Source organism: Trachinotus anak, unplaced genomic scaffold (assembly GCF_046630095.1).
Source record: "Trachinotus anak isolate AG129_WGS33_773 ecotype Australia unplaced genomic scaffold, CSIRO_AGI_Tana_v1 ptg000009l, whole genome shotgun sequence".
NCBI lineage: Eukaryota > Metazoa > Chordata > Actinopteri > Carangiformes > Carangidae > Trachinotus > Trachinotus anak.
The window spans coordinates 19,431,824-19,458,521 of NW_027273860.1; the positions used below are offsets into that span (position 1 = coordinate 19,431,824).

At 41.8% G+C, this 26,698-nt stretch overlaps 1 protein-coding gene across 2 annotated transcripts in view; it reads right to left on the bottom strand.

Annotated features, from left to right (window-relative positions):
• itgb1a (integrin, beta 1a) overlaps positions 1-26,698 on the bottom strand; it is a 30,902-nt gene that overhangs the window by 3,670 nt on the left and 534 nt on the right. For both annotated transcript variants that reach the window (XM_071485692.1, XM_071485693.1), the window contains exons 2-15: positions 10,589-10,655; positions 9,680-9,765; positions 8,462-8,681; positions 8,206-8,376; positions 6,583-6,821; positions 6,116-6,271; positions 5,349-5,444; positions 4,704-4,793; positions 4,316-4,456; positions 3,057-3,259; positions 2,680-2,918; positions 2,310-2,532; positions 539-774; positions 174-340 (exon numbers count right to left, since the gene is read on the bottom strand). In XM_071485692.1, the coding sequence (XP_071341793.1) occupies positions 174-340; positions 539-774; positions 2,310-2,532; positions 2,680-2,918; positions 3,057-3,259; positions 4,316-4,456; positions 4,704-4,793; positions 5,349-5,444; positions 6,116-6,271; positions 6,583-6,821; positions 8,206-8,376; positions 8,462-8,681; positions 9,680-9,765; positions 10,589-10,655 (2,334 nt within the window). The remainder of the gene's footprint in view (positions 1-173; positions 341-538; positions 775-2,309; positions 2,533-2,679; positions 2,919-3,056; positions 3,260-4,315; positions 4,457-4,703; positions 4,794-5,348; positions 5,445-6,115; positions 6,272-6,582; positions 6,822-8,205; positions 8,377-8,461; positions 8,682-9,679; positions 9,766-10,588; positions 10,656-26,698) is intronic.

The following is a 26,698-nucleotide window of genomic DNA, read 5'->3' on the forward strand; positions in this document are numbered from 1 at the left end:
TAAGAACAACATATGATCTTCACAAGTTAATTCCCTGACAGTGACTGGGTCTGCAGCCAAACAACACCTGTTTTCCACACTGAGATTATTCAACCAAACCTCAGCCAAAAAAAACAAATATATATTTATCAGTCTCATCTTTCACTGAGCTGGTTACAGTTCCAAGCACTCACCGTATCCCATTTGGCATTCATCTTCTCCTTCTCAAACTTGGCAAACTCTCGTCTGTCATGAATGATCATCAGCAGTTTCCAGATGAGCAGCAGGGCTAAGCCAATCAGGACGATGCCGGCCACCACACCTGCTACAATTGGGATGATGTCAGGACCAGCGGGGCAGTCTGAAACACAGCACAGTGCAGCAGAGTGTTTAGGCAGCTTAAAATAACAAAACTTTGGAAACATACAATCACACAACTGTACATAAATAAACAAATGACCTATTTTTGCAACCCAACTGCCACAACCCCTGTAATTAGCTCTCTCTGTAACAAAAACCTTCCACACCCTGCTTCATGTTAGCCCAACTCTCTGCTTACCCAGCGTGTCGACCACATGGACCTCCTTCTCCGTGTTGTTGTTGACAGCGTAGGTGTAGTAGAACCAGCAGTCGTTGGCGTCCCTCTCCTTGCAGTGCATCACAGGGTAAGAGGCGTCGTTGGGCTGTGGCAGCTTGTCTCTGTCCTTCACTTTAAACAGCATGAAGTAGTTGCAGTCTTGCTCACACGTGTCCTTCTTCTCACCTGTGCCAAACGCCCGGCACTGGACACACTCTCTGCAGGGAACGCAGTGTTGTTGTTAGTAATGAGCACAGACGCTTGTTCTGCTATTAAAGGGTCACACAGATTACAACAAAACATTCTCACTCACGTCTAGCTCTGTCTAATTCTGCAGATTTTTAGTTTTATTTAAAGATCTTGAGGTCTGACTCAGTTTTCGTGGTGTCCATCCCATGTGTTCAATGGTACTGAACCATGACATTTAAAAAAACTTCAACAGCAACATCTCTTTACAAAAATTGTCCTTGTTACTTTTGACCGAAGTCTAACACTGTGGGCTCTCCCACAGACAGAACTGACAACTTTGCTCATTCAGTACCAGGAGATGTTAGCCGAATTAGCTATTAGCACTTCCAGTTTGCAATGTATCCATGGTCGGACAGGCAGTCATCACTCATATTTGGCAGAGTATTTCACTCATATTTCATTAATACTGAAGAAAACTTAAAATTGTGATGATTCTAAGGCAAGTTCTGGAGTTATGTTGAGCATCATTTTTCTATGATTTCTGAGCAAATTTCTGGAGATACCTTCATTTTGAACATCAGATATAATGCTGTCACCAGTAAGTGTGTGTTACCCTAATTTTTAATTTATGTGCATCATGTCTTTTTTTTAAGTTTTCTTATAATAGTCACAGAGAGAGAGAAAGATAGGAAAGTTGTGGAGCGAGAGAGTAGATGACATGCAGCATAGTGCCACAGGCCAGACTCAAACCCTGGCTACTGCAGTAAGGACTAAGCCTAAGTGCCCTACCAGGTGAGCCACTGGGGAGCCCGCTGTGTGTCATGTCTGTATGCTCAGATTTGGAGGCAGAAATATCAGAGAGATATCACAAAATCTGGACTAATAAAACCAAAACTACCTATATGGCTAGATACCTTTTCATTAGGTGTTAACTCATCCTTTCAAATGCTTTTGAGAAATATTGTGTTCATCTCAGCTTTTGACTTTTGCCAAACTGTGTGAAAAAATAATTTTTCTCCCTTTGACCTGCCTTTCTGTATTTTCTTCCCAGCAATACAAACTATGAAAGTACATAGTGTATAATAGTAAGTTCTTCCAAGTATATCTCTCACTAAAATATCAAATGTGGAGTATGTTGACAGAGTTGAGGTCTCATACTGTCCATGAAGTGATACCATCATGATTACACTGTGAGAGATGGGGGACATACTCTGCAGTCCTTGTCCTGTATAAATACATTTGAAAGTTCAGCCAAAGCTAATATGAGGCTCCAGCAGTCTGAATGAGCCAAACTGAGCGGGTATCTGTGACCTGGCAGTCATGTGTAGGTTTATTACTGGTATTGTGTCCCAGCAACAAACCTACAAACGCCAACTGGGAAAAATCCCTCTGCTGTGGCTCAGGAAGGAACGAAAGTCAAGGGAAACAAGAAGGGGAAATTTGACAAATTTTAGACTTAAAATACCTTCAAAATTTGAAAATACACCAAGAGTTTAGATGAAAAAATGCAACAAATGTCAAACAAAGTGTCTGTATTATTGACATGTTGTCATCCCAGACTTACTTGTGTTCGGTACAGACTCCTGGACAGGTAGGGCAGGTTTCACAGGTGGGACCCTGGAATTTGGGGTCAGTGCACTTACAGGTGCCACATTCACATGTTCCTCTGCCGTTACAGATCTGCTTGTTGCTTGCCATACATGTGCTACTGTCCAGAGAACAGTCACAGGCGCTTCCGGTCCACATGGGGTCACAGACACACACTCTGCACTCACAGCGTCCATGCCCTGAGAAAAAAAAAAGAATGAAAGCTTTAATTGGTCTAAACATTATCCTGGTAGCATTACACAGACTTTATGTTCACTAAGTAAAGCCTACATGCTGAGATCTTTGTTTCAGAGAGAAGATCTTCTCTGTAGTACTGACGCACTCACCTCCACACAGTTTGTTTCCAGAGCGGTCACAATTGAAGTTGTCACACTCGCAGTACTGGCCGCTGTACCTCTCTTCCGGGTTGTCTCTCTTCTTGCACTCACATGTACCGCACACACAGTCTCCATTGTTGCTGCAGATGTCAGTGCCGTTGTCTTTACGGCAGGTTCGGTCCATGTCCTCTGTCGCCACGTCGTTGCTGCTGCATTCACACTGTCTGCCCACACGTCCTTCATTACACCTGAGACGAAGGGAAGGGTTGGGATTCTGAAGTGTTTCGTAACATTAAAGCAGACACCTAAAGATTGAGTATCGGGTTTGGCTTTTTTGTGTTGGATTTATGGTACAATAAAGATTGTGGACAAGTTCACAGACTTACTTGCAGGCTCCACACTCATATGTCCCGTTACCAAAGTGGCACAGTTGACTGTTATTGACGCCCTCCTTGTGGCATTCACATTCACAGACAAAGTGGAGGGTAATCTCCACTTCCTCTGTGAATCCCAGGGGCTTTATCTTAATGGTCTCAGACTCCCCTTTTTTCGGACAGCCCTTAGATGTCACACTGATGGTAAACATGACCTGTAGACGTCGCAATAAAGGAAAAAAATAGACTCAGTGTGTGAAATAGTCAGTTTGTTGCGTGTTCGTAGAAATGTCAAAACAAAGGAGTTGTTAAAGGTGCTATATGTAAGTTTTCTCTGCAAGTGAATGTGGTGGTGATGATGGTTGCTTGCTAAAAGCTTCAGCCATCATTGCATTTAGAAGACAAGAAGGCTAGCCAGTAAAAGGGATAGAAGTAGAAGCAAAACGAGTCAACATTGGCTCCTCTGGACTGGCAAGTAAACAGCTGTTATGCTAACGTTAGCTATGCAGCAATAGCAAAAACTTACATATAGCTTCTTTGAGGTCAATTGTTGGGTTTCCACATTATGTCACTGTGAAATGTCTGTGCAGAGATGTGTGTGAGATGTGTGTACTAATCTATAGTTTAAGACAAGGTGCACAATGACAAGAACAAGTCCAATTAAAAGCAGGAGATCTTTAGATTTTGCAACTTTTTAAGATTGTAGCGATGTTCATTATAATTGAATTTTTGACCAATGCAAAAACCAAAATAAAGAAAATGAGCAGGAAAAACCTGATAAGAAATTGTTAAAGGCCAGTATAAAGTTTACCTCTAACATGTTTATCAAATTACAGGATACTGAGTCATGTTGTGCAATACTGAGAAACCATTCACTGCAGTGGATGTCAGTGTAAAGCTTTGACTATGTAACTTTTGCTCAACAGTGGCCACAGAGACCAAAAGTAACAATTACAGGAAAATGGTGAAGGCTAAAACAAAGAGTAAAAGTAGCAAAAATAGAGAATAATCATTAAGTCAGCAAGCCAACTAAGTAATGTCTGCTACACACCAGTACCTATCTAAAGTTTGCTAATATTAGCTAACATTAGCTATCATAACCTTCTGATTGTGCCAGACTAAATAAAACTGTTGTCTAAAACTCTGAGTGTATTCAACTGTGCAGGAGTTTGTTTTATTGTACTATTACATAGGTACACAACTGACAGGCTAATCATTAGCTACTCATCTGGTGACATGCAACAAAAAAGAACCATTTTCCAAATACTCACCTCATCTCCGATGGAGATATTGGAGCATTTCCGTCCATTTTCGCCTTCACTAATCACTCCGTTCTTACAGCGGGATGTGTATGCTATGGTCACCCCCTCTGGAAGTTTGCTGTTCTCCAGAATAACCTCGGATGAGAGAGACTGCCAAAACCAAATGATAACAACACAAATGTGCAGTTGTTATTTCCTTCAGTGGAACGTCATCTGGTAGCTTTGTTTTGACAGCTTGTGATACACAAAGGCTTAACAGAGTATGAAATGAGAATATGTTTTTGGAAAAACTTTGACTGCTCCAACTCAGTCAGAATACTGAATATTTCAATGTGGTTCATGTGAGTAAAGCTTCATAAAGGGCGCTTATAGTCAACAATCTCAACAGTGTACTTACATTGTAAGCGTCTATAATAAGGTTGATTACATTGCTTGAGTTGGCAGACAGAGTGCCCACTGCAGACTTTGGTATCAGATTTTTCAGTTCCTGAGGAGAGAGGAGAAGTTTAGAACAAAGCTTTATCAAAACTCTGTTAATCTTATGATCTCTGGAATCTCCATTAGCACCAACACAGGACCAAGCCTACTTTAATCTTAACTTTTAGAGACTGTTGTACCGGCTGCAACACACGACTGCATCACATATTTTGGATTAACTATTTAATTCCAGATTTGGAAGAAATCAACCCCAGTTTCAACTGACTTTATGAGACTGAATGAATAGTTTTATTGAGGCATATTGAGACTACTGTGTTCAGACATAATGAAAGACCTGATCAGACTCAGATGGAGCTGGGTTGAACTGGCCAAAACAGCAACAGTATGACAGAAGGAAGTAATCAGTGCTTCAGTGAGGTGCTTCCATTAACATAGCAGATGTATCAGCCCAGGTGGATATTTTTATGCACTGGGCATCTTCCAAAAGCACACATGCACAAAGAAGGAATGAGGTAGAGTATGCTCAAAAAAGAATGGGATAAAAAATGAAGTAAGAGTTTTGGATCGTGAATAGATACCAATATGAGACTGAAAGGGAACTGACTTGGTAAACAGGCTGGAACTCCTCTGTGACTGCAAAGATAGTCTGAATGTTGTTGTCGCTCAGCTTCTGGACCAGGTGAGCAATGGAGGGGTAGTCCTTTAAAAGAAGATGGGGGAGAAAAAAGAAGTCACATTTACAACACAACACAGTACAATTCAATACAAGCAGCAGTGTATGACTAACGGGGATATTTAAACACCTTTACCAAGAAAGAAACCTTTAAAGGTCCCATATTGTATAAAGGTAGCTCGATGTGATCCATGTGTTTTTTTTTTTTATTATAAAGCAGGTCTAGGTTCTATATTAATATTGTGAAAGCATCAAAGCCTCAGATAAATGCGCACAGCCTGTATTCAGAAACTGAGCTTTGAAACCAGCCGTCAGGACTTATGGCACTTTGTGATGTCACAACAAAGCAGTCGCCGCTCTCAGCCACATCCCAAGCCCCGCCAACCTGCACCCACCATCCAGCCTTGAAGGATTTGGTTTCTCTGAGTGTTTACCTGAAATCTGCTACATTACAAATCAGTCAGCCAATCAGAAGAGCATCAGAGGCTCAGAGTCTCTCTTCTGATTGGCTGAATGACCTGTTGTTACTAGAGCTCCAGAGAGAGATAAAAGAGAGATATAAAACTACACTGAGATGGTTTTTGGTTCTTAAAACAACAAATATATCTTCTTATGGATATCAACACTTCTAATAAAACAGGAAAAGTGCAAAATATGGGACCTTTAAAAATCAGTCGCAACAACAGTGAACTACTTACATAATAGTGGCTCATCGTGTAAACGTTGTTCTCCAAGTGACATTTTCCATCATTAGGCAGCACAATGCCACCCAGTTTGCCATCTCCAGCAAAGTGGAAGCCAGCGTCAGTGGAGAAGACCAGCAGACGAGTCACATTCCTCCAACCAATCTGGTCCTGACAAACGAGAAGGAAAGAATCAGATTAGTAGTAAAAATTGTTTGCTACCAGCTTTATTTCAGCACTGCACAGACATACAGAAGGTTTATGAGCTACTCTAAACGCAACACATGAACTTTTGATTATCACTGCATCCAGAAATCTCCTTGTAAACACCCAGAACTTAATACCTTTTCACACATCACCACATAAACACGTTTATTGCTGCTGCATACCTCCAAGCAAGTGTCACAATTGTGGGAAAATTACCTTGAGCTGTGAACCTGAGTGTAATTATTTCCCACAGTGTTTCTGAGCATTTTGCTTACCCCACACACAGCCACTTGCATGATGGCGTCAAAGCCCCCCTCAGGAGAGTCCAGGTTTCCAGAGATGTGCTGCTGGCCGACCAGGTTGTTGAACTTCTTGCCATCGCTGGTCAGCTTCAGGACGTTCTTGTAGCTGAAGGGGCTGGTGCAGTTCTGGTCACCTGTGCATGGGTTCAACAGCTTGGCCGGGGTGGTGCTGATGTAGGGCATGACTGTCTTCTCCACAAAGGAACCAAAACCTGGACAGATGGAGTCAGAGTTTTATTGTAAACCACTGGGTAAATGCTTCACAAGATGCTTGGTTTGGGTGCTCTGGTGTAAGGGTAAGCTGACACTGGATGAATTCAGAGAAGGTCAATGAACTCTGAAATGTTTACTTCTTTGGTTTGTTTGAGCAGGTCAGACCAAGGTCATTCAAGACCTGGGTGGCACTAAAGACCTACAACAGGACAGTCAGTCAACTTCAGGAGTTTTCAAAGTCTGACATGTTGGTTCTCAAGACAAACGGGACACAACTACGCCTCCATCTTACACCAACCCCTAAAACACCACCCCCCAGTCTCATATCAAAATAGTTTGAGATTTCTGAATGTTTGTACAAAGGTTTTCAACATAAATATATAAATATGAAACATGTTGATGAGGCATTCTGAGAAGTAGAAAGTAGAAGTAGATTGAAAAACTGTCAGTTCTATTATTTTATTATTATTGTTTATTTATTCTTTGTCTTACCTCTAAGTTTTGGAACCACAGGTCCCCATGTTGCTATGGAGACAGCTGTGAGCTACAACTTCAGCCAACCATTAAAATTATGCTGAATTTGCTGTTAGCAGTTCCCATTGCATTTGTACCCATGGATGTACACACACCTATCACTGGCTTATTTCCTAGCCAGTCCTACCTGACATTGGGCAAGGGCGGGGTACCACTGGCATATTTTGATACTGATAAAAACTAAGGAGCGTGTCTTCTCTATAATACAGAAGTTGATTTGTAGATGTTTATTCACAACGTACATCGGAGATAATGGAGTCCCCTTAAAGTGTAAGTCACAAATATGTGTATTGTGTCTATATGATGAGATTTCACTGTTATAACTTGGAAGGAGCATCAATTTTGACATAATGTGCTACTGCTGCAACTACTGACCATGTTGGCAAAATACTGTAACTAACCTTTTTAGAACACAGTCATTAACCTGTCCTTTCCATCTCACACAGTATCTTTGCCTCATGTCTCATCCCTCTGTGACACCTCAGTTTGAAAACCTCTGATCTAAGTCAAAAAGAATTGGTGACTGGAAATGGCCCAAAATGGTTTGAATGGCTTTTTTTTTTTAATTTGTAATTTTGCAGTTGTTCTAAAAACTGTGAAAAGCTATCAAAGGCCTAAAGTCATTAGACAAAATATCTTTATTTTCTGTTTTAACCTTTCAGCTCAATTTAAATTTTTCTTTTCTGTTTTTATTGTACAGCACCTTGTAACTGTGCTTTATAAATAAATTTACATCACCTGTCTTTGCTTGTATAATGAACCTGTACGAACCTAACAAAGAAAAACCTCTTTCCCCCTGAAATAAACACACCATCCAATGTGGTCCGACTCCGTAATGAAAGTCCTCACCTATCCTGAAGTCTGAGGTGATCTTTGACATCTCCAGCATCAGGCTGGTTCCCAGGTTCTTGACGTTCTCCAGATCGTCCTTCATGGAGTAGGACAGGTCCATCAAGTAGTAAAGGTCAATGGGATAATCCTCTGCTCGTTTGAACTTCAAGTCAAAAGACTGGGGCTCACCTACATGAAGGAACCATAATTAAAAACACGGTCGTAAATGTCTAATCAAAACCAAATGAAGATGAGCATGGCTTTAAAAAATCACCAGATCGGAGGGTGAGGTTGAGTTTCTGGGGCTGGATCTGAGTGATGTCTTCCAGCTTCAGTTTCTCTGCTCCCTTTCTGCGATTTGTCACCGCTTTGTTCTTGAGAACCCTCAGCTGCCCATGTGGGTTCTCGATCATCGACTCATGACAGCCCCTTTTTATCAGAGACTGCAGCTCGTCACAACGGGTCGACACAGTCTCACCCTGTTTCAGGAAGTTCTGTGGGCAGCAGCACAGGGAGAGTTAAAGGGTAAATACATCAATATTATGTGTAAAAAATCTGTTTGTCATAAGCAGTAGCACTCAGTCTGTGAAGGCTGTTTTCTGTGGCTCTGCAGGAGTCTGAAAAAGTAACTTTGATGATGCCATCAGGGTTATCTTGGCTTGACCTTGGAGACTACAAATATGCAACATAAATCCTGAGCTGCAAACTGGATGGCAATGGATACAAGACACTATTGAGTGGAATTATTGGCTAACACTCCATGTACCTTAATTCTCAATTTGGGAAGACTGCATTTGGATTTAATGCTCCAGCCACATGGAATAAGCTACAGAGCATTTTAAAAATTTATTGTTTTATATCTACATTTTAAAAACAAGATTTTAAACCTTCCCAATACAGAATGCAAACATTTTAACCGATGAGGCCTTTTTTACTTGCTGGATAAATGTCTTTGTTTTATAATCTTGACATCTTTTCCTTGTGTGTTATCTTTATTACAATTTTGTAATTTCATTGTCTGTTATTTAAATTGTATTGTAAATTATTTTTTTAACATCTGTTCATGAATGTTTTTTTATGTACATTCAGGTCCCTCTTGACAATTAACAATTTTTGTTAATTGATTGCTTAGTCATGTTTTAAGCAAAAATATTAAAATTTGCTTGTTCCAGCTTCTAAAATGTGGAAATCTTCTGATTTCTCTCAATATTATGTTACTAGAATCAAAATACTTTTCAGTTTTGGACTGTTCATGAGACAAAACAAGGTATTTGAAGATGTCATCTTGACCTTTGGGAAATTGTGATAACTGTTTTCCATTTTTCTCTGTTACATCATTGGCTCAACAATTAATCAGTTACTCTAAAAAAATAGACTCATCAATCAATAATTCTGCAGCGAAACTATTTGCTTACTATCGCTCTATCTCTAATGGCATCATCAAACCACATTTCTCAGCATCAAGTATAGCTGACAGCTTTGATTCACGCACTGGGTCTTTACACCAGCCACATTTGGCTCCGGCCTGGATGCACTCCCCGCAGTATTTGGCGTTGGCATTGATGCACTCGTTCCCCTCTGCATGGAAAACAAAGAGAGAAGTGAAGGCAGAGTGAGAGCGAGCAGTGGTATGGCGCAGTCCCTGCAAAGTAAGCAGCCTGTTAAGCCCCACATGTTTACACATCAGTTCATGTGGAACACCGTGTGGTTCGATGGTAATCGGAGACAGAGACAGAATATTACGTCTTTTCCATTATCCTCTATGCTCCGTGATGCTGAGGTGGAGTTCCACTGGCCCTGATCTGGGACATCATTAGGCTAAAGTGGCTGGCCTCTCTCTCCAGGGAGGGAGTCATCATTACGAACTGTATGTTCGCTATGCAACCTGACATCAGCGAAATGACATCATGCGTTAGAATAATGATGTTCCAGCAATTTGTAAGGCAAATATACTACATATCCAGTGTTAGCATTAACAGCTGTTTGCTCACCAGCCTACAAGAAACACTGTGAGTTCAGCATCAAATTTCATTCCTTTATTTACCAAGAGCTGTCTCCATTAGGGGAAAGAAACCCTCTTGTTTTGCTCACTTCTTTTCTTCTACTGGAGTTAGCATGCTAACCAGCTATCCCCGGCCCAATTGAACTGTCTCATCACTTTCCGATACTGAGTCACTGTAGCATCCAGTCTGCCCTGAAGAAGTAGCGCTGCTCAGAGGACGTACAGCGACCTACTCTCTTGTAAAAGTAACGATGGTTGAAGCTCTTGGGAGGATTGTAAGTAAACAGCTGTTTGGCAAGATTATAAGTAAGCAGCTGTTGTTTTCAAGCATGCTAACGTTAGCTATGTAGCAATAGCAAAACTTACAAATAGCTCCTTTAATAAAATGAGAAATCTTACCTTTCTGAGCGTTACAGTAACAAAAGACTCCTAACAATGTGGATATCAAGAGCAGCTTCAGGTCCATCTGAAAACACACACAAGAAAAGATTATTTGAACATATTGTCTCAAAAACACAAACGGTCTCTGTGTCTCTTTGTAACAATAATGGCTCTCGTGCTTGGTAGCCTGAAACTTTTAATTCATAACTTCCTGGACAAAGGGTCCAGGGGACAGAGACACAGTCTCAGAGAGATAAAAAAGATTGCATCTGTAAAGTGGCTTGGTTATAATTGGAGCTAATAAATAACCCAGTGGCAGGGGCTTTATATTCTCAGTCGTCTAATTCAATTCAGACCACGTTCACGCACAAACATGTATGCACACACACACACACAGACATACACATGGTCACATCAGCTTGCCCCTAGCTTTGACTACAGGCTCCTTTTTCCCACAACCCCTTTTACTGTAAATAGCACTGACTCCCTGGAGCCAGCCCCTCTCTTTTCATGTATATTGATCTCCTGTCTGTGCACAGGCTCTTTGGTCAGCCATATCAATACATCTTGTCCTAATGCAGAGCTCATGACTTACTAATGATAAGGGGACTGAAGAGATTTCTCTGTGCTAAACAGCTGATTTGTGAACCATGTACAATCATGCTAGCAGCTCTGTGACACAGTAGTGCTTTGAGCTAAAGCTCATGAACATGATTACATTGAAGTTGCTAACATTCTTATTCTTAGAAGGTATTAGATTTACTATGATCAATCATCTTAACTTAACATTTGCTAATTAATGCTAAATGAACATTAGAACTGAAGCTGGTGTTATTTGGTCACAAACCAAATAGAAATTTTGACCTGATGATGGAGCTCGAGTAAAAGTCAGTGGATCACCAAAGTTGTTACAATTCATCCTAAGAGGAAATGAATGTTTGAACCAAATTTCAAGGATATCCATCCTGTAGTTAGGGAAATAATTTCAGTCTGGACCAAAGTGGCGTAGCAACCCAAGTGTTTCACTTGAAACCACAAATTTCAACCTTTTAGCAGTGTTAAAGAAAAGTCAGGGGATCAGCCTCTGGGAACCATGAACGTCTGTACCAAAACTCAAAAACCTTGAAATGCTGGTGCTGCTAAATGAAACTAAATGAAAGTTAGGAAAGCACAAAAGTAGGATGAGGATCATGAATGTCACCAGAGGGAAAATATCAATCTATTTCATTCTACTGAATCGTGTCAGAGATGTTTCAGCTGACCAACTGGCCAACGCTGCCATCCCCAGATGCTAGCACGGCAACAAATGATTAATTGAACATTATCGCTGCAGCCTTTAAACATTAGTTAGCACTAATGTTTTTATGGGTTTCTCACCACCTCTTATTGTCAGCCGTAATGAGCAACAGCTGGGAAGGCTTCCACGGAGAGACACCGCATTAATGACCTGATGTTATAAAGGGTGCAATGGCCAGCAAGGATCAACATGTGCCGAATCTAATTAACATATGGAACGTAAAACCAATATCCTGCCTGACTGTGAATCAGAAACTCATGGGAGTCATTTCTAAAGGAATCTCCACAGTAGCTAATGACAGCCTCACTGGATATTATAGCACGAGGATCAAATTAGAACCAGACAGACGGTGATAAAGTGACAAACCTTTTTTTCAGTTTTTACTTTTTTAGACCAGTGGATGTGGCTATTCGTAGAGGCTGCGTTACAAGACCACGTTGCCTGACACTGTGGTAAAGAAGGCTCTAACGTTCAGTGTGCGTGGTGTTGAGTGATGCATTCCTTAGTGCCTGTGTATATGTGTGTGTGTGTGTGTGTGGCAGTGTCCGTTTATATAGACACAGAGGGGTAGACGGCCTGTCTACAGCCCCCCAGATTAGATCAGCTGGCTTGAATCTCTGCTGCTTTACATGGGTACTGTGAGTGTTAGTGTGTTTCCATGTGAGATAAAAACCAAATCCAGCCTGGCTCTGCCACATCACCACTGCCAAAATTAAACTAACCGACTTTCAATACAACTGTCACAGAATGTTTATACAAAATCAAAGATGCTTAGAGTATTTGATGTGTGTGACACAGGTTTGAATATTGTGAGAGTTTGGAACAAAGCACAGTAGATGCATGCAACTGATTTAAGTGAATACAGAGCTTGAAATGAAGGAATTCAGGTTCACATTCCTCTTATAACAAAACCACACACTCAGATATTTTCTTTTCATTCTTGCTGGGGTTTCGACTTCAGCTCCATTTTGAAGTTCCAAGGAATCATTCAAATGCAAACCATGTCTGTAAAAGTCCAGCAAGGTGTCAAGTTAGAAAAACAGCCATGTTGTCTTTATACTGTGAAGCTTAGCAGCTGCAAAGAGGAATGCTCACAAAAAAAAACAAAACACCACAGTAAAATATAGAGATGAGGACACAGAGCAGCTAAAGAAAGAGCTAAGACCAGGATGTTAAACTGCCTTCAAGAGCACCTCTGAAACTCACAGTTCAGAAGTCATAGTTTTGGTTAACATGGAGACTATAAAACAGATTTATTTTTTCTTCTGAACCATTTTAGAAATAAAACGGCAGAATAAAGATGAAAACTCAGTGCTGATAACGGTAATGAGATGTGGTAAAAAACCTCTGGAAAAGGCTAGAAAATGGAAGTTAGTTTTTCTTTAGGTGAAGAATAAACGCCCAAGAATTTTATATATTACTTACTTCAATTTGAAATTATTTATAACACATCTAAACCAATGTTTTCAATTTATCTAGCCTCCTGCAGATGTGCAGGATGCATATTCATCAATATTCACACAATCACACCTGAAGCTTTATATTTGTGAAATGTACCAGACTGCTGCAGCTTCTCTTGGGTTTAAAACAGAGATCAATGCGGCAGTCTACAGCAGTCACTAACAATTATCTTTATTTTCAACTCATCTGTTGATTATCAGAGAACAGAGGCCTAGTGGACTCTTTGTGTCATTATGTAAAAAACAACCAGCTGCTCTTAAAGACCAAGGGGATGATTGTGGAGGACCAAGACTATGTTAAATACCATTTGCATTACTAGGAGAAGGTGGAGGTGTTGGAGGGTTACAGATACCCCAGACAACCTCAACAACAGACTGGACTGGAAAATGCAACACAGAGGCTATCTGCAGAAAGTGACAGTGCAGACTCTACTTGTGGAGGAAGCTTAGGTCCTTTAATGTGTGCAGCAGGATGTTGTAGATCTTTTACCAGTCTGTTGTGGTCAGTGTGGTGTTCTTGCTGCAGTCTGCTGGGGCAGCAGCATCAGAGCCAGTGACGCCTACAAACTGATCAGGGAGGCTGCCTCTGTGCTAGAGCCCTTGGAGTTGGTTGTGGAGAGGGGGATGCTGCACAAACATCATAGAGAACATCTGGCATCCCCTCCATGGCCCGATGGTCAAACAGCACAGACTTCTTCAGCTCTGCTGCGACAATGAAGGAAGTCATTCCTGACAGCTGCCATCACTCTCTACTTTATTTAATCTATTATATAGAATTTATCCTTGCAGTGATTGCAGTGTTATTTATCTGCCTCCTTGTTTTCGTGATTTATGTGAAGTGGCTGCTGCAACACTGCAACAATAGAGTACCATCTCTATCCATCTCTCCTTATCTGCAAAAAATAAAGAAAATGGTGAAAAATGCATAATCACACTCTGAAACCTAATGATATTCAGTTTATAATTGTACAGAACACAGAGAAGCAGCTAATCAGCCATGTCTTTATATGCTGCAATGTGTTTATGTCTTGATATGGTATGTCACCTAAATCATCCTTTCTACCAGATGTTATTGCAGATGTGTCGTGGGTACATGTATGCAGGAAGCAATGTGCGATGTAGATGTGAGATGTGACCAGGCAAAGAAAATATGGTTTGCAACCTGCTTTTTATGGTAGATTAAGATGTGGGTCACCATCCTATGAACTTCCTGTTTCCATAACGGGCTATTTATGCTGGTTTTCTCTCAGCTGGACTATGTAGAAGCCCAGTGAGAGGCTGGTATATCTGTGAATGTATCCCTTATGACTGTAACATAATGAGATTTGAAACTGAAATATGTGCAATAATCCACTACAGTTTAAGGTGTTTAAAAAGTGGAACAGAACAATGAATTTAAAATAAACATTGTCCTGGCTCAACATTAAGTACACTGACTTTTGCAGTGGCTTTGGCCAGATTTTGAATTTTTCCATTCAAGCTTTTGTGGGAAGGCCAGGATGTGCAACACTCCCCTGACAACAGCCTTAAACTGTCCTCCTCTGTGGGAAGGCTTCTAGGAGCTATGAGGCTCAGAAACCACAGCCACATACCATTTTGAAGAAGTATGATAATGCTGAGTGAAATCACTATAAATATTGCCATTAGTTTGATGTATGAGGTTTGCTAAGTCCATGCTCAAATAGGTACAGTTTCATAAACAGCTTGAATAGTTTGATAAAGATAAATTCCGTCGAGTTTTACTGTCAACACCAAACTGTGCTGCTGGTTATTCTCTCGGCTCCCACGCTCTTCCTGCATGCACACAAGCACATTTTACTCCTCAGTGCCTGCTCACTTGTCATCCACACCTGAGCTGTGACTAATAGCAGCCCAGTGTTTTATGAGCTCTATCAGTTGGCAGGAGAAGGTGATGCATGGCAGACACTGTGGTGCGTGACTAAAACGGGCCGAGCCTCTCAGGCATTCCTGAGGGACTGAGCGCTGCCTGACCAGGATAGTAACCTGTAACACTGTTACTGCAACTTTGGGGAAATGTGAGTCAGGACACCCATGATGCAGGGACTCTGTATCTCTAACACCCTGATTCCCACAACCTGCCTTCTCCAGTTTGTTACTATTAATTGAGCATTTAAAGGAGCTATATTTAAATTTTGCTATAGCTACATTGATGATGTTAGCATTAACAGCTGTTTACTTACCAGTCTAGAAGAAACGTGGTGAGTTCAGCTCAAGTAGCAACCCACAGTGATGTCACCCATTGGTCTGTGAACTGCTTTGAACTGTTTTGAAGCCTCCACTTTGTAATTTCACTGTCGCCATCTTGGTTTATCGTCTATTTTCTTCCAAATGGGACCATAATTTAAAAACTAAACATCATGTTGTATTGAAGAAGACGTGAAACTAGCAAGTTAAATTAGGAAAACGTTTACTGAGGAAATAAATCAAGTGAGAAGTAGGATAATTTTTCATAGACTTCAATACAATCAAACTTCTTTTTGCCACCAGTGGAGTCGCCCCCTGATGGTCATTAGATTGAACGCAGGTTTGCATTGGCTTCACTTTTCAGACCCAGAGTCTACGTCCATTTTTACATACAGTCTACAGTTCAGCATCAAACTTGATTGCTTTACCAACAGCCGTCTCCAGAGGTGGAAAGCAACGCCAATCTTAACTCTTATCACATTTTTCTTCACCTGAGCTAGCGGGTTAGCTCTGACCTGGTCAGCGTGCCTTGTCACTTTCTGATACAAGTCGGTGTAGCCTCCAATCTGCCTTGAAGAAGTAGCTGCCCAGAGGATGTATTATAATCTCGTCTTATAAACGCAAAGATGGTTGCAGCTCTTGGCGAGACTAGTGATTAAAAAGCTGTTAATGCTAACACTGACTGTGTTGCAATAGCAAAACTTACAAATAGCTCCTTTAACTAGAGCTGAAACAATTATTATCTAATTGATTAGCCGATCAGATGAAAAAAAATCATTTAATTACTGTCCAAGTCATTTATGAAGCAAAAGTGCCATAATTTATGGGAGAATTTTCAGTTTTCAGTCCCATAAACTGTGGCAGATGTGCATATAGTGTAACTATCCATGTGACAGTTTACTTGACTATCATGACTCAAGATAATGTAATCCATGGAAATATCATCTGTTACTTTTTGACTAAAAGCAACATGTCATATTATTATATTCATATCTATAAACTTTAAAACTCCTTGCTGTGCTTGGGCCCCCCACTCAAGGAGCCTCTGGAGCCTCTGGACCCCTGTGTGAAAATCTATGGTGGCGCTTAATTGAGCCACACAAACCTTAGACGTGAAAGAGTGGATTTACTTTCCTTTAAAATTGAGCTGCATTTGCAAGTGCTTGGAAGTACTTACTTAAGCGAGCACTGCCATGAATAATGACCAGCAGAGTCAGGGAGGCAGCGAGGGGAAACAGGAAAGCATACACTGCAGCAGCAGAGAACTGCTGGTGGATCAGAGTCACAGAGCTCTTTGTGGAGGAAAGCCTGGGCTTCCCTCCCTCAGAATGGCTGTTCTTCTCTGGCCGTGAAAGGAAGGAATGGAAAAGAAGGAAAAACAGGAAAGGGCGGTGCAGAACTCGGAGGGAAAGGAGCTGCCTCGAGTCCGAGGGAAAGGATCTTACAGAATTTCCTTGCCTCTGCTGAGTTAGCCCTTTAGTCTCTGCTAATCCTCCCTCCTCCATTTGTACAGTATTTGTCTTGTTGTCAAGGCATTTTTAATGTCAACAGAATATTTATGAGTTAATTTGGTGAAGGCAACTAAGTGAAAGTGAACAGGTCTGCATAGCTAAAGTATCTGACCTTGATAGTGTTGGGTTTAATTCATATTTCATTCACAGATGCATTCAGTCGCTCTGGTGTTGTCTGTGGCATCCTATACTTCCAGCCCTCTCTCCGTCTCCCTCCCCCCTCATACCACCCACACAATCACTCGGTTCACTCCCTCCACAGCGAGCCGAGCCAAACCAGCAGCCCCTTGACTTCACATTCCCCTCAAACAGCACGGAGCAGAGAACATGTCTGGGCTCTGAGACGTACAAGCCGCCCGACAGAACAGAAGGAGAATACCAAACAGTGTCCGTCTGTGTCTCTGTCCACCCCCACCCCCACCTCCCACAACCATCCGGAGGACCCTCTCATTGGAGACAAAAGCAATGAATCAGGCTGCCCTCTGAGACCATGACAGAGGGTCTGATCTTTAAAGTGTTCCCACTCACCGGCCCCTCCTTTCCAAAAGAGCCACTGTGTGATAAATAATGTTAATGAGAAAGATGGTGATGTCTTTAGTGGTACTATGCTTCTCGGACATTGATATGGGCAGAGAATCCAATGTGGTTTCCAATGTGATCTTCCACAGAGGAAAAAAATAAAAGGGAAAATATTCCAGATGACAGGGATGAAGGCCCAAATTACTAGAAATGTCATCACAGTTTCCACATTACATGAGGATTCCAGGAGTCAAGCCATTCCTCAATAGATGAAGCTTCGTCAGAGAATGAAAAAAAGTGCACCTAACACTGAGAGATGGAGTGGAGCTAGCAAAAGCTTTTCCAGTTTCCATCGTATCTAATGCAGCCATTATTTTTAGAAATACACACAAGTGTTAATGACATCAGCTTCTTTTTTCACATTCTGAGAAATGGTTCAAACTCATCTGCATGTTCTTCATGACAGAGTGTTGCATCCTGTCACAACCCTCCCCATGAACTGGTCCTTCAGGTCTCTCACTGAATGAGGCATTGCACTGATTTCTCACTGAGTGAGAGAATTTGTAAACATCATGTCCAATGATGAGTGATATGTTAAAGGTCCTATAATGTAGAAAGTGAGATGTCTATGCCTTTTTTACCTTTTTTGATTATACAGTAGGTCTAGGTTCTATATTAATACTGTGAGAGTATCAAAGTATCACAGCCTGTATTCAGAAACTGAGCCTTAAAGCGAGCCGTCAGGACTTCTGTAACTTTGTGATGTTACCACCCTCAGGCCTGCCCCCTGCACAGCCTACCTGGATTCAATGTCCAACCTTGCAGGATTTGGTTTCTCTAAGTGTCTACCTGAAATCTGCTATATTTTTATCCACTCACTCAGAAAACACTATCAGAAGAGAGGTTTTGAGCCTCTTCTGTTTCTTCAGCTCCAGGGAGAAGCCCAAAGAGAATATGTAAAACTGTACTGAGATGGTTTTTGGTTTTTAAAACCACAAATCTATTGTCTTACGGATATCAACACTTCAAATGAAACACCAGAAAAGTGTAAAATGTTGGACCTTTAAAATAGTGTAACTGCACAGGTAGGAGTCATAAAAGGCAGCAAACTGACTTACAGTAATGTCTGTTGCAATATTTTAAGTTAGCTAACATTATCTCACATAAGACTTTTGTGTGTTTGCTCTGTGTTTCTGCTGTCAAGGTTTGGTTAGCAGACTTCTACACGAAGAAGTGGTTGCTAAAAGCAGAAGTCCACCAACCAAACCCACAAACCATTGGAGACACATCACCCCACTTGCAGAAACACACAGAAAAGTCTGTTACAGTCGATCACACCAGAAGTGACACAGCAAGATGAATCTGAGTGTTTTTGTCAAATACTTGGTTGAAGCTTAGTGATGTGGTGACTACTTACAGAGCTGGTAGTAGATGACCTAAAAACCAGACAAATTAGTTCTCTGTGATAATTAATTAATAAATTGTCCAAGCAAGCTAGTTAGCTCAGTCGCTTACAGAACAATACGCTCTTGCAGATTACTCAAGAGTCGAACCATCGACTCGTGTCTTTTGAGTGTCTGCAAACTAGGTAGTCTCATTTGATCAGTGAATCCACTGATTGTGGTGATTCCAATTAAATTAATCATTTTCTGGTGTGACTGGGCCTCAGGGCTGCAGCAGGATAACCCCAGAGTGTACTGAATTCTGCAAGGGCGTGTTTTATTGTCTGCATTAAACTTTGCACTTGTTAGAAGATTATGTTTTTTTTAATGCCAAAGTTACATAGTCTGTCTTAAATGCTTAAGAAATGATGACATATTTTTGTTTCAGAAAGGTTGATCCAAATAACAGCCAAGGGACATAGTGGTTAGGGATGTCACAAGAACAATACTTGAGTATGAAGTTGATGCCAAAATTCTGAAAACGTGACGGAACTTGTTTTTCTACAGCACTGTATGTACTGAAGGTACGAAGATGTCGTAGATACTAGAGGTGTGATTCTCAAGGATTTAAATATCATAATAATAACACTACAAGTGTTCTAGCCTGACTTCAAACTCAAAAAGGCAAAAGGGTTTGTTGTTTTGCCCGTCTTTGAAGGAACCAATTGCCAACATATCTTGCATACCGGCTTAATTTGCTACACATCGCTTTGGCCATATCCAAACCATCGCCACACATCTGTCGTGGTATAACCTTTTTTGTCAACAACGACATCAGCCTCGGAGGATAACGCTAAGTCATGTCCAACATCACTTTCGCTGCCCTCTGCTCCACTTTCGGTCATTCTGCTCTTTTCTAGCTTTACCTTCCCGGACAATTTGGACAAACTAGGTTATGCTCACAAACGGAAGTGGCACAGGAAAGGGCAGACTCTGATTGGCCGTTGTCACGCAAATTACTGCCGTGTGTGATCGAGTAAATATGTCCAAAGTTTATCATCGTAATTGACCTGAATTTTGTCGCAATGGCTTATGGAGATCGTATTATCTCCCAGCCCTAGTCTTGTTAGTTTCTTTAAAATACTGCTTGCACACTGACTATATGGAGATGTGTGTGTGTGCACATGTGCATGTGTGTTAGCACACTGTGTTGTTTTCTGTTTTTTGCTGTGGCATTGAATTTGGGATCGAGAATCGTGGAATTTCAATGGTCTTGGTACTGACATCCCTAATGTTTTTCCATTCAGGTTACACAGTGTGTAAAAAGACAGCCACAGGTCTTTGTTAATCAGGTATTTTACAGCAGCTGCAGAAATGGTTCAGAGCAGCCAAAGTGAGACACACTCTGTAATAGCTTAATTGAATAATAGGGGTAGTTGCTACAGCCTAAATTCCTGTTTTATCAGTGGTTTAAAAGAGGTCTTGCTGCTGGTCCTGAAAATTCTGCTCTGCTTTTCACACAAAACACTTAGCCACATATGTTGGTGTGAAGCCTGCCAACATTCCCCGTGTGTGACAGAAGCTAAAGATACACTTCTGGTGGGATATTGCCTTGGAAGGACTTTCTAACTTTTCCACTCAGAAAATCAATAACACTTAGGCAGTTCTGGTTTCCTTTTTTGCACCTAACATAGATTTGTATTGAATAGTGTTCACATCTCATCACATCGTGTCCTCCGAGTCCAGTCCAGTAGAAACAATTAAGGCAAAACCACAACCTTTGGGGGGAGGCCCAAGTCTGTATCATTATTCACGGCTCCATCTCTGTGTTGAAAATAGCTGTGCAGCGCTAACAAGTTATTTCTGACTCGACTTCCACACCTGGCCTCTGCAATCACTCCAAAAGGTGGACTAAATCACAAGAGACACAAAATCACAAATCTGCCTCAGCCCCACAGAGACATAGGACTAACCTCATTGGGCAGAATTCACATTTCATAAAACCAACCTAGTGCGAATAATGTAATTGATTAAATTTCCCTTCAATTAATTGTCGACAGGTGTTCTGTGATTAAATAGCTCCAGCGCTGTTGTACTGTTGCATTTTTGAGGTAAAAGACAGAAACCTGACAGAAACAAGCTTTGCTCAGGCATCTGTAAAACCAGACATTTTTAGGGGCCATCTGTTTTACCGTTTATGGTGTTCTTCTAAAAGCAGATCTACAGAAGGGCAGAGCATCCGATTCTCACCACCAACCACCGGGCTAAAACGTAGGCGAGTTTTGAGGCTCTTGTGGGGTTGCCTGGCTGTGACAGTGTGAGCCCAGGGCTCAGCCTGTGGAGCTGGGATCTGCTGTACAGTAAGCCTCCCCAAACTCCCTGTCTTTGCTGAATCGGCCCTTCCTTTGCTGAAACACAGGAAGCTCAACTGAATCAGGCAGGAAGCCTGTGTCGTGGTGCCTGGAAATGAGCCACATCTCCTTGATGCTGTAAAGATGACATACTTGGCATCCATTTAATAAAGGAAGGAAATACAGAGAGACAGAGGGGAGAAAGAGAGAGGGGACCAGAGTGCATTGTTACAGAGAGTTGAAAATGTTGCAAACTGCCAAAACGGCAGCATATTGTCTTTGTGAATCGAGCATGTCTGATTTCTAAACCTAAACCAGGCCATCACTGTAATCTAAGCTCTGGGAACAGCCAAACAAGCCTGGAAACTGCTTCAAACAATACAAACAACACAGCCAAAGGACCTCAGTGGAAATTAATGAACGGCTGTCAGATATTAATTCTCTGGGACAATCTACAAAAATCAGAGCAGCATCTGTGTTGCAGAGACAGTGAGAGGGATAATTTAGATATATGACAGCAGTCTGGGGTCTCAGGCAAATATTTACAGCTGTGAAGTGATAAATGAATTTCTGCAGACCTAATGGTCCCAACAGTCCGTCTGCAGACCTGCTGCTACTGGAAAACAAACTGCATCTGCTAAAAAAATTTTAAAAATTAAAAATAAATTTAAAAAAAAGTTAAGCCAGTGGTCAAACTGTCTTGTCTACAGCCACGCTAGCAGCTCTTTCAAGGTTCCCACTCTTTCCTAGAGATCATTTTCCAAGACTTTTCAAGGACATTTTCCAGTGATGATCTAGCGCATATGGCAGACAGGAACCATGCCATACACCAGTGTGTTTCTATCTTTGGAAGTCTGATTTAAAATCAGCCAAGAGGACTGACTGAATGAGCAATGATTCTTCAGAGTTTCAGCCCCTTTCAGCCCAGTTGTTAATCATCCAACCTGCATCAATTGCCAAGCAAAACTGATAGCAGCCTATTCAAAATACTGTCATCCATAAACCAGGCCACCATTTGAACGTCAACATGATCCTCAACATAACTTTGCCTGAAAATAGTAGAAGGTTGAAATAATTTTCCAGGAAAACACAATATTTTCCATGACATTTTACTTTTCTCGTATTTTCCATGAGTGGAAAACTCGGTCAAGGTTATCCAGGATGCATGGGAACCCTGTCTTTGAGGCTATATTGAGGCAGTGAGCTAAATGCTAACATGCTCACAATGACAGTGCTACCAGACTTATGTTTGGAAGGTATAATCCTTCTTTTGTTTACCTTTAACATGCTAACATTTACTAATTAGCACACACAGAGTACTGCTGAGGTCATAGACCACAGTCTTTGACCTGATGGTGGAACTAGATGAAAAACTAAGCGAAGTTATTACACTTCATCATAAGGAGAACATGAATGATAGCACCGAATTTCACGGTAATTCATCCAGTTGTCGTCAAGGTATTTCACCCATAGCTACAAATGTCATGCTCAAAGGGGAAGTCAGGACAAATCAGTCGCACAATTATACATGAGAGGAGCAGCACAAAGTAAACAACAGTATGAAAGCTGCCTGACTACTACATTAAATCCCAGGCAGTTCAGTTTTCGCTACACAGACAGATGTGTCAAAGTTTGGCGTTAATCAGATTTGAGTTCTGCAGCAGGCCAGCTGTAGACACCTCTGCTTGTTTCTGCTGAGGCCCTGACGCTCGAAAACGGGCACATTAATGACACTCAGATGTCTTTCATTAGGCCACAGACTTGACACTTGAACTGGAGGCCCTCCATTTCCGCTACCATGGGAGAGTGAAAACTCTGCAGAGCTAAACAGTGAGCTCTCTATGGCTCCATGTATTTCCTCTTGGGAGCACTACAGGAATATCTGTCATGTTTAATTCTCGGGGCTTTCATCTACGGAGCCACTGACTGAACATCATGTTCTAAAACTGTGTTCGAGCTCTGCTTTTTACTGCTTCATTGCTTCATCTCAACAACAGACTGAGTAAAAGGCTCGATCTGTAGAAAACCTTCCCAGCTTTCAAGCTTGATGTCCTTGGAGTGTACAGCTGGTGCTGAATATAAATGAATGACTTAGAAATCAAGCTAGTGATCTGCCTCATTAGTCTGCCTCAGTTTATGGTACTTGCACTTCTGTCGGTGAAGTTCCTCAAGCAGCAGTTGGTATGAAGTCTTATCAGTAAGGGGAGAACAAACTACTGCCCTTAGACTGATGGGCAAGTTACTTAAAAGCTGTAACCAACTGCTCACTGATGAAGTAATTGGATTACTTCACTATTAGCTGAGCAGCAGAAGGAATATGTTACTTGGTACCTTAATTTTATTACTCAGCTGTCAGCTCCTCAAAAGCCCTTAAACGCCTGCAAATCATTCCTTAAAACACTTTGCATACTTTGCACTTAACACGCATAGAAACAGAAAACAAGACACTGCAGGTGGCCATACAGTTTGCAGGGATTTACAGACCGTCCAGCAATGAGCTCAGCCTCTGTTACTGCACACAGACACACAGGAACACACCGTCCAGGTCTAAAACATAGGTGACTCCTGAATGTGTATGTACCTGGGGCTCACATTTGCCACATCAGCCAACCAAAAATGTAAATAGGACAACTTTGAATTACCTGAGTCTACTTTTGGTCGAGGTCACCCCCTGCCCCACATCCTGGACCAGTCTAAGAGACCAAACTTATACCAAACCTCCATCAAACATCAGAGCTTTACAGGCATTAGTAACTGAACTTTAATTACTGAATTTCAAATTGTAATCCCTTACACTACTAATTATGGAAAAAACTCATTGCATCACTGTAAAGTTTTACTGCCCCTTGCATATCAGAAAGTGTTTTTTTTTTTACTTCACTGTTAACAGTGGGATAGGGTTAACCCTTTGAAGCATTGAATGTTTATTCTACTATAAGATCTATGGATAATTTAAGTATCTATCTGTGTAGTGTAAAAGGTTTTACATAGTTTACTGTATTATTTTCTGCAGTTTCCGACAAGCATTATTGCATTACCTCTATCACATTACATAATCTCCTCTTAACAAAGCTATATCAGACATGCACATCTGCAAATATAGGAATTTCCAACGTTAATGAGTAAAGAAGGCTCCATGGATGAAGTTACAGTCCTGCAGGAGGTTTCTGTGTCTGAACTCTGAGTCTGCTGGTGACTCACTTAACACCCCTGAGATGTCAGCGTGCAACAGACCACATTCACACAGACAGAGAACAGTGTTTGCATTGTACTGCTTCTATGTGTTCATGTATATAGGCCACTGAAGGCAGGCGCATGAGAAGTGATGGCGGCTCAATAAAGGATCAAACGACCATTTCTCTGATCACAGCTCTGTTATTGCAAGTGATGGTGAAAGACAAGCCAGCATTCATGTGAAATAAAGCCACATTTCTAAACACAAACTGTGACTGAAAGACACGTAAACATTTCTTTTCTGACTCGCAGTTAAACCCTCACACTGTCACAATAATAAACACATTGTGACGGAACTCGCAGCCCACAAAAGTCAGGAACTATTTACTACCAACATAACATGTTTAGCCTCATTTTCTCAGCAGACCTTGGCAAGCAGAGGTCAGCTTTAACCACGCCATTCCTTCCCCAGTGTTTCGGAAGCTGTTTTTAGAAGCAGGAGGCCCTCTCTGAAAAAAAAGCAAGCCCGGGAGTGCATTTGAGCTGAATGCAGAGAGCGATAGTGCATAGGGAAGGGCATAGGCAAACATTTAGGCTAAGTCCAGCTCTAGAGGTCATAAACCAAAACCAAGAGTACGGCCCACCCCGCACTAGCTGCAAAAATAGACCAATCTGGGCCAAAAACGATATTCAGAGGAATAGTACAGAACAAAAGCACTGAAGGAAGTTATTGTGTCACACAGAGAATAGCTGAGTCTTAGATTTGCCCCTATAATCTAACTAGACTCTCAATCACCATTTGGTTTGAGAAATGCAGGAAAGACTGCTGAGGTTTGGTCAGACATGTGATTTACTGCATAACAGATCATAGATAACTGCTCTTCTGGGATCATCAGTTGTTGACCCGTTCTCAAACTTGCAGGATAAATGTGTGTGTGTGTGTGTGTGTGTGTGTGTGTGTGTGTGTGTGTGGTGGAGGTAAATGGCTGTAACAGGCGATTATTTGTACTACTTTACGCCTCTGAGCCTGAGATCCCTCCCTCCGGCAGCGAGCATGTGTCGCAGAGGGTAATCATACACATGCATCACATCCGTCCCATAGGAACACAGCACACACACACACACACACACACACACACACACACACACACACACAGTGCACATTCATCACTTCCGCCCCAAGGGGACAAGTTAACACATAAGGTGTACGTCACTCATGAAAAGGCAACAAACACACACACACACACACTAATGTCACATGTGCAGAAGAAAGACCTGGGTGTAGCCCCGTATGTGCAGTAAGTGGCCTCGTAAATCAGGTGGGAGCCTCAGCACGGTAGCAGCAGCTGTTCCCTGGGGGCCTGGGGTCATATCCATTCAGCTGGTGGCTACTGGCTCCACTAGCTACCGCCTTTCAACCCCACCCACCCCCCCACTGTCCTACATTTACCCTCCTCCTCAATTAGCCTTCCTCCCCCTCCCCTCCTCACTGTCCGTCCTCCACCCATTCCTGCCTCCATTTCCCTGATTAAACTGATGCGTGGGCTCTCCAGCTACAGTGTGGAGTCAGCTCGCTCAGCTGTATTTATCAGGCCCTCATCCTCCTCCTCTCCTTCAGATGAAATGAGGAGGGGGCGCTGCTTGATCCAATCAATGGATCCTGTGCAGCCTGTCAGTCATGCACTGCATGGGCAATAACAAGCAGCAGACTCTTTATGTTTTGCCACACAAAACCACTGAATGTATCCTGATGCCTTTGTTGTACATCCCCTCTTCAAACTGAAGACCTACTCATCAGATCCATCCCTCTATTCCTACAGATTCGCTTCACTGACCTATGACCTTTCAGCACTTGAAGACCTCTCTCACCTCTCTCCCTCTGGGCCGCCAGCATCTGATGTGAAGTGGTCCCTCACTAATTTAAATAGCCTCCATCATGTGAGATCACTTCTTGAAGCCCTGTCATATGACAATCCACATTAAAGGGGAGGGTGGCAACAACTGCTTGCTGCATGTTACATGATGTGTGGATGAATAGCAAACTGCAGGTCACAATATCCACAATGTAGATTAGCTGAATAATGATCCTGCAATGCAGCCCCCCCACAATCACCATCCCCACCACCATCACATTACATTAAATATATTACAACCACTTTTTTAAAGAGCAATAAGTCACAACTGCATCCCACCAATTATTTTAAACGACTATTATTGTGACAGGTTGTA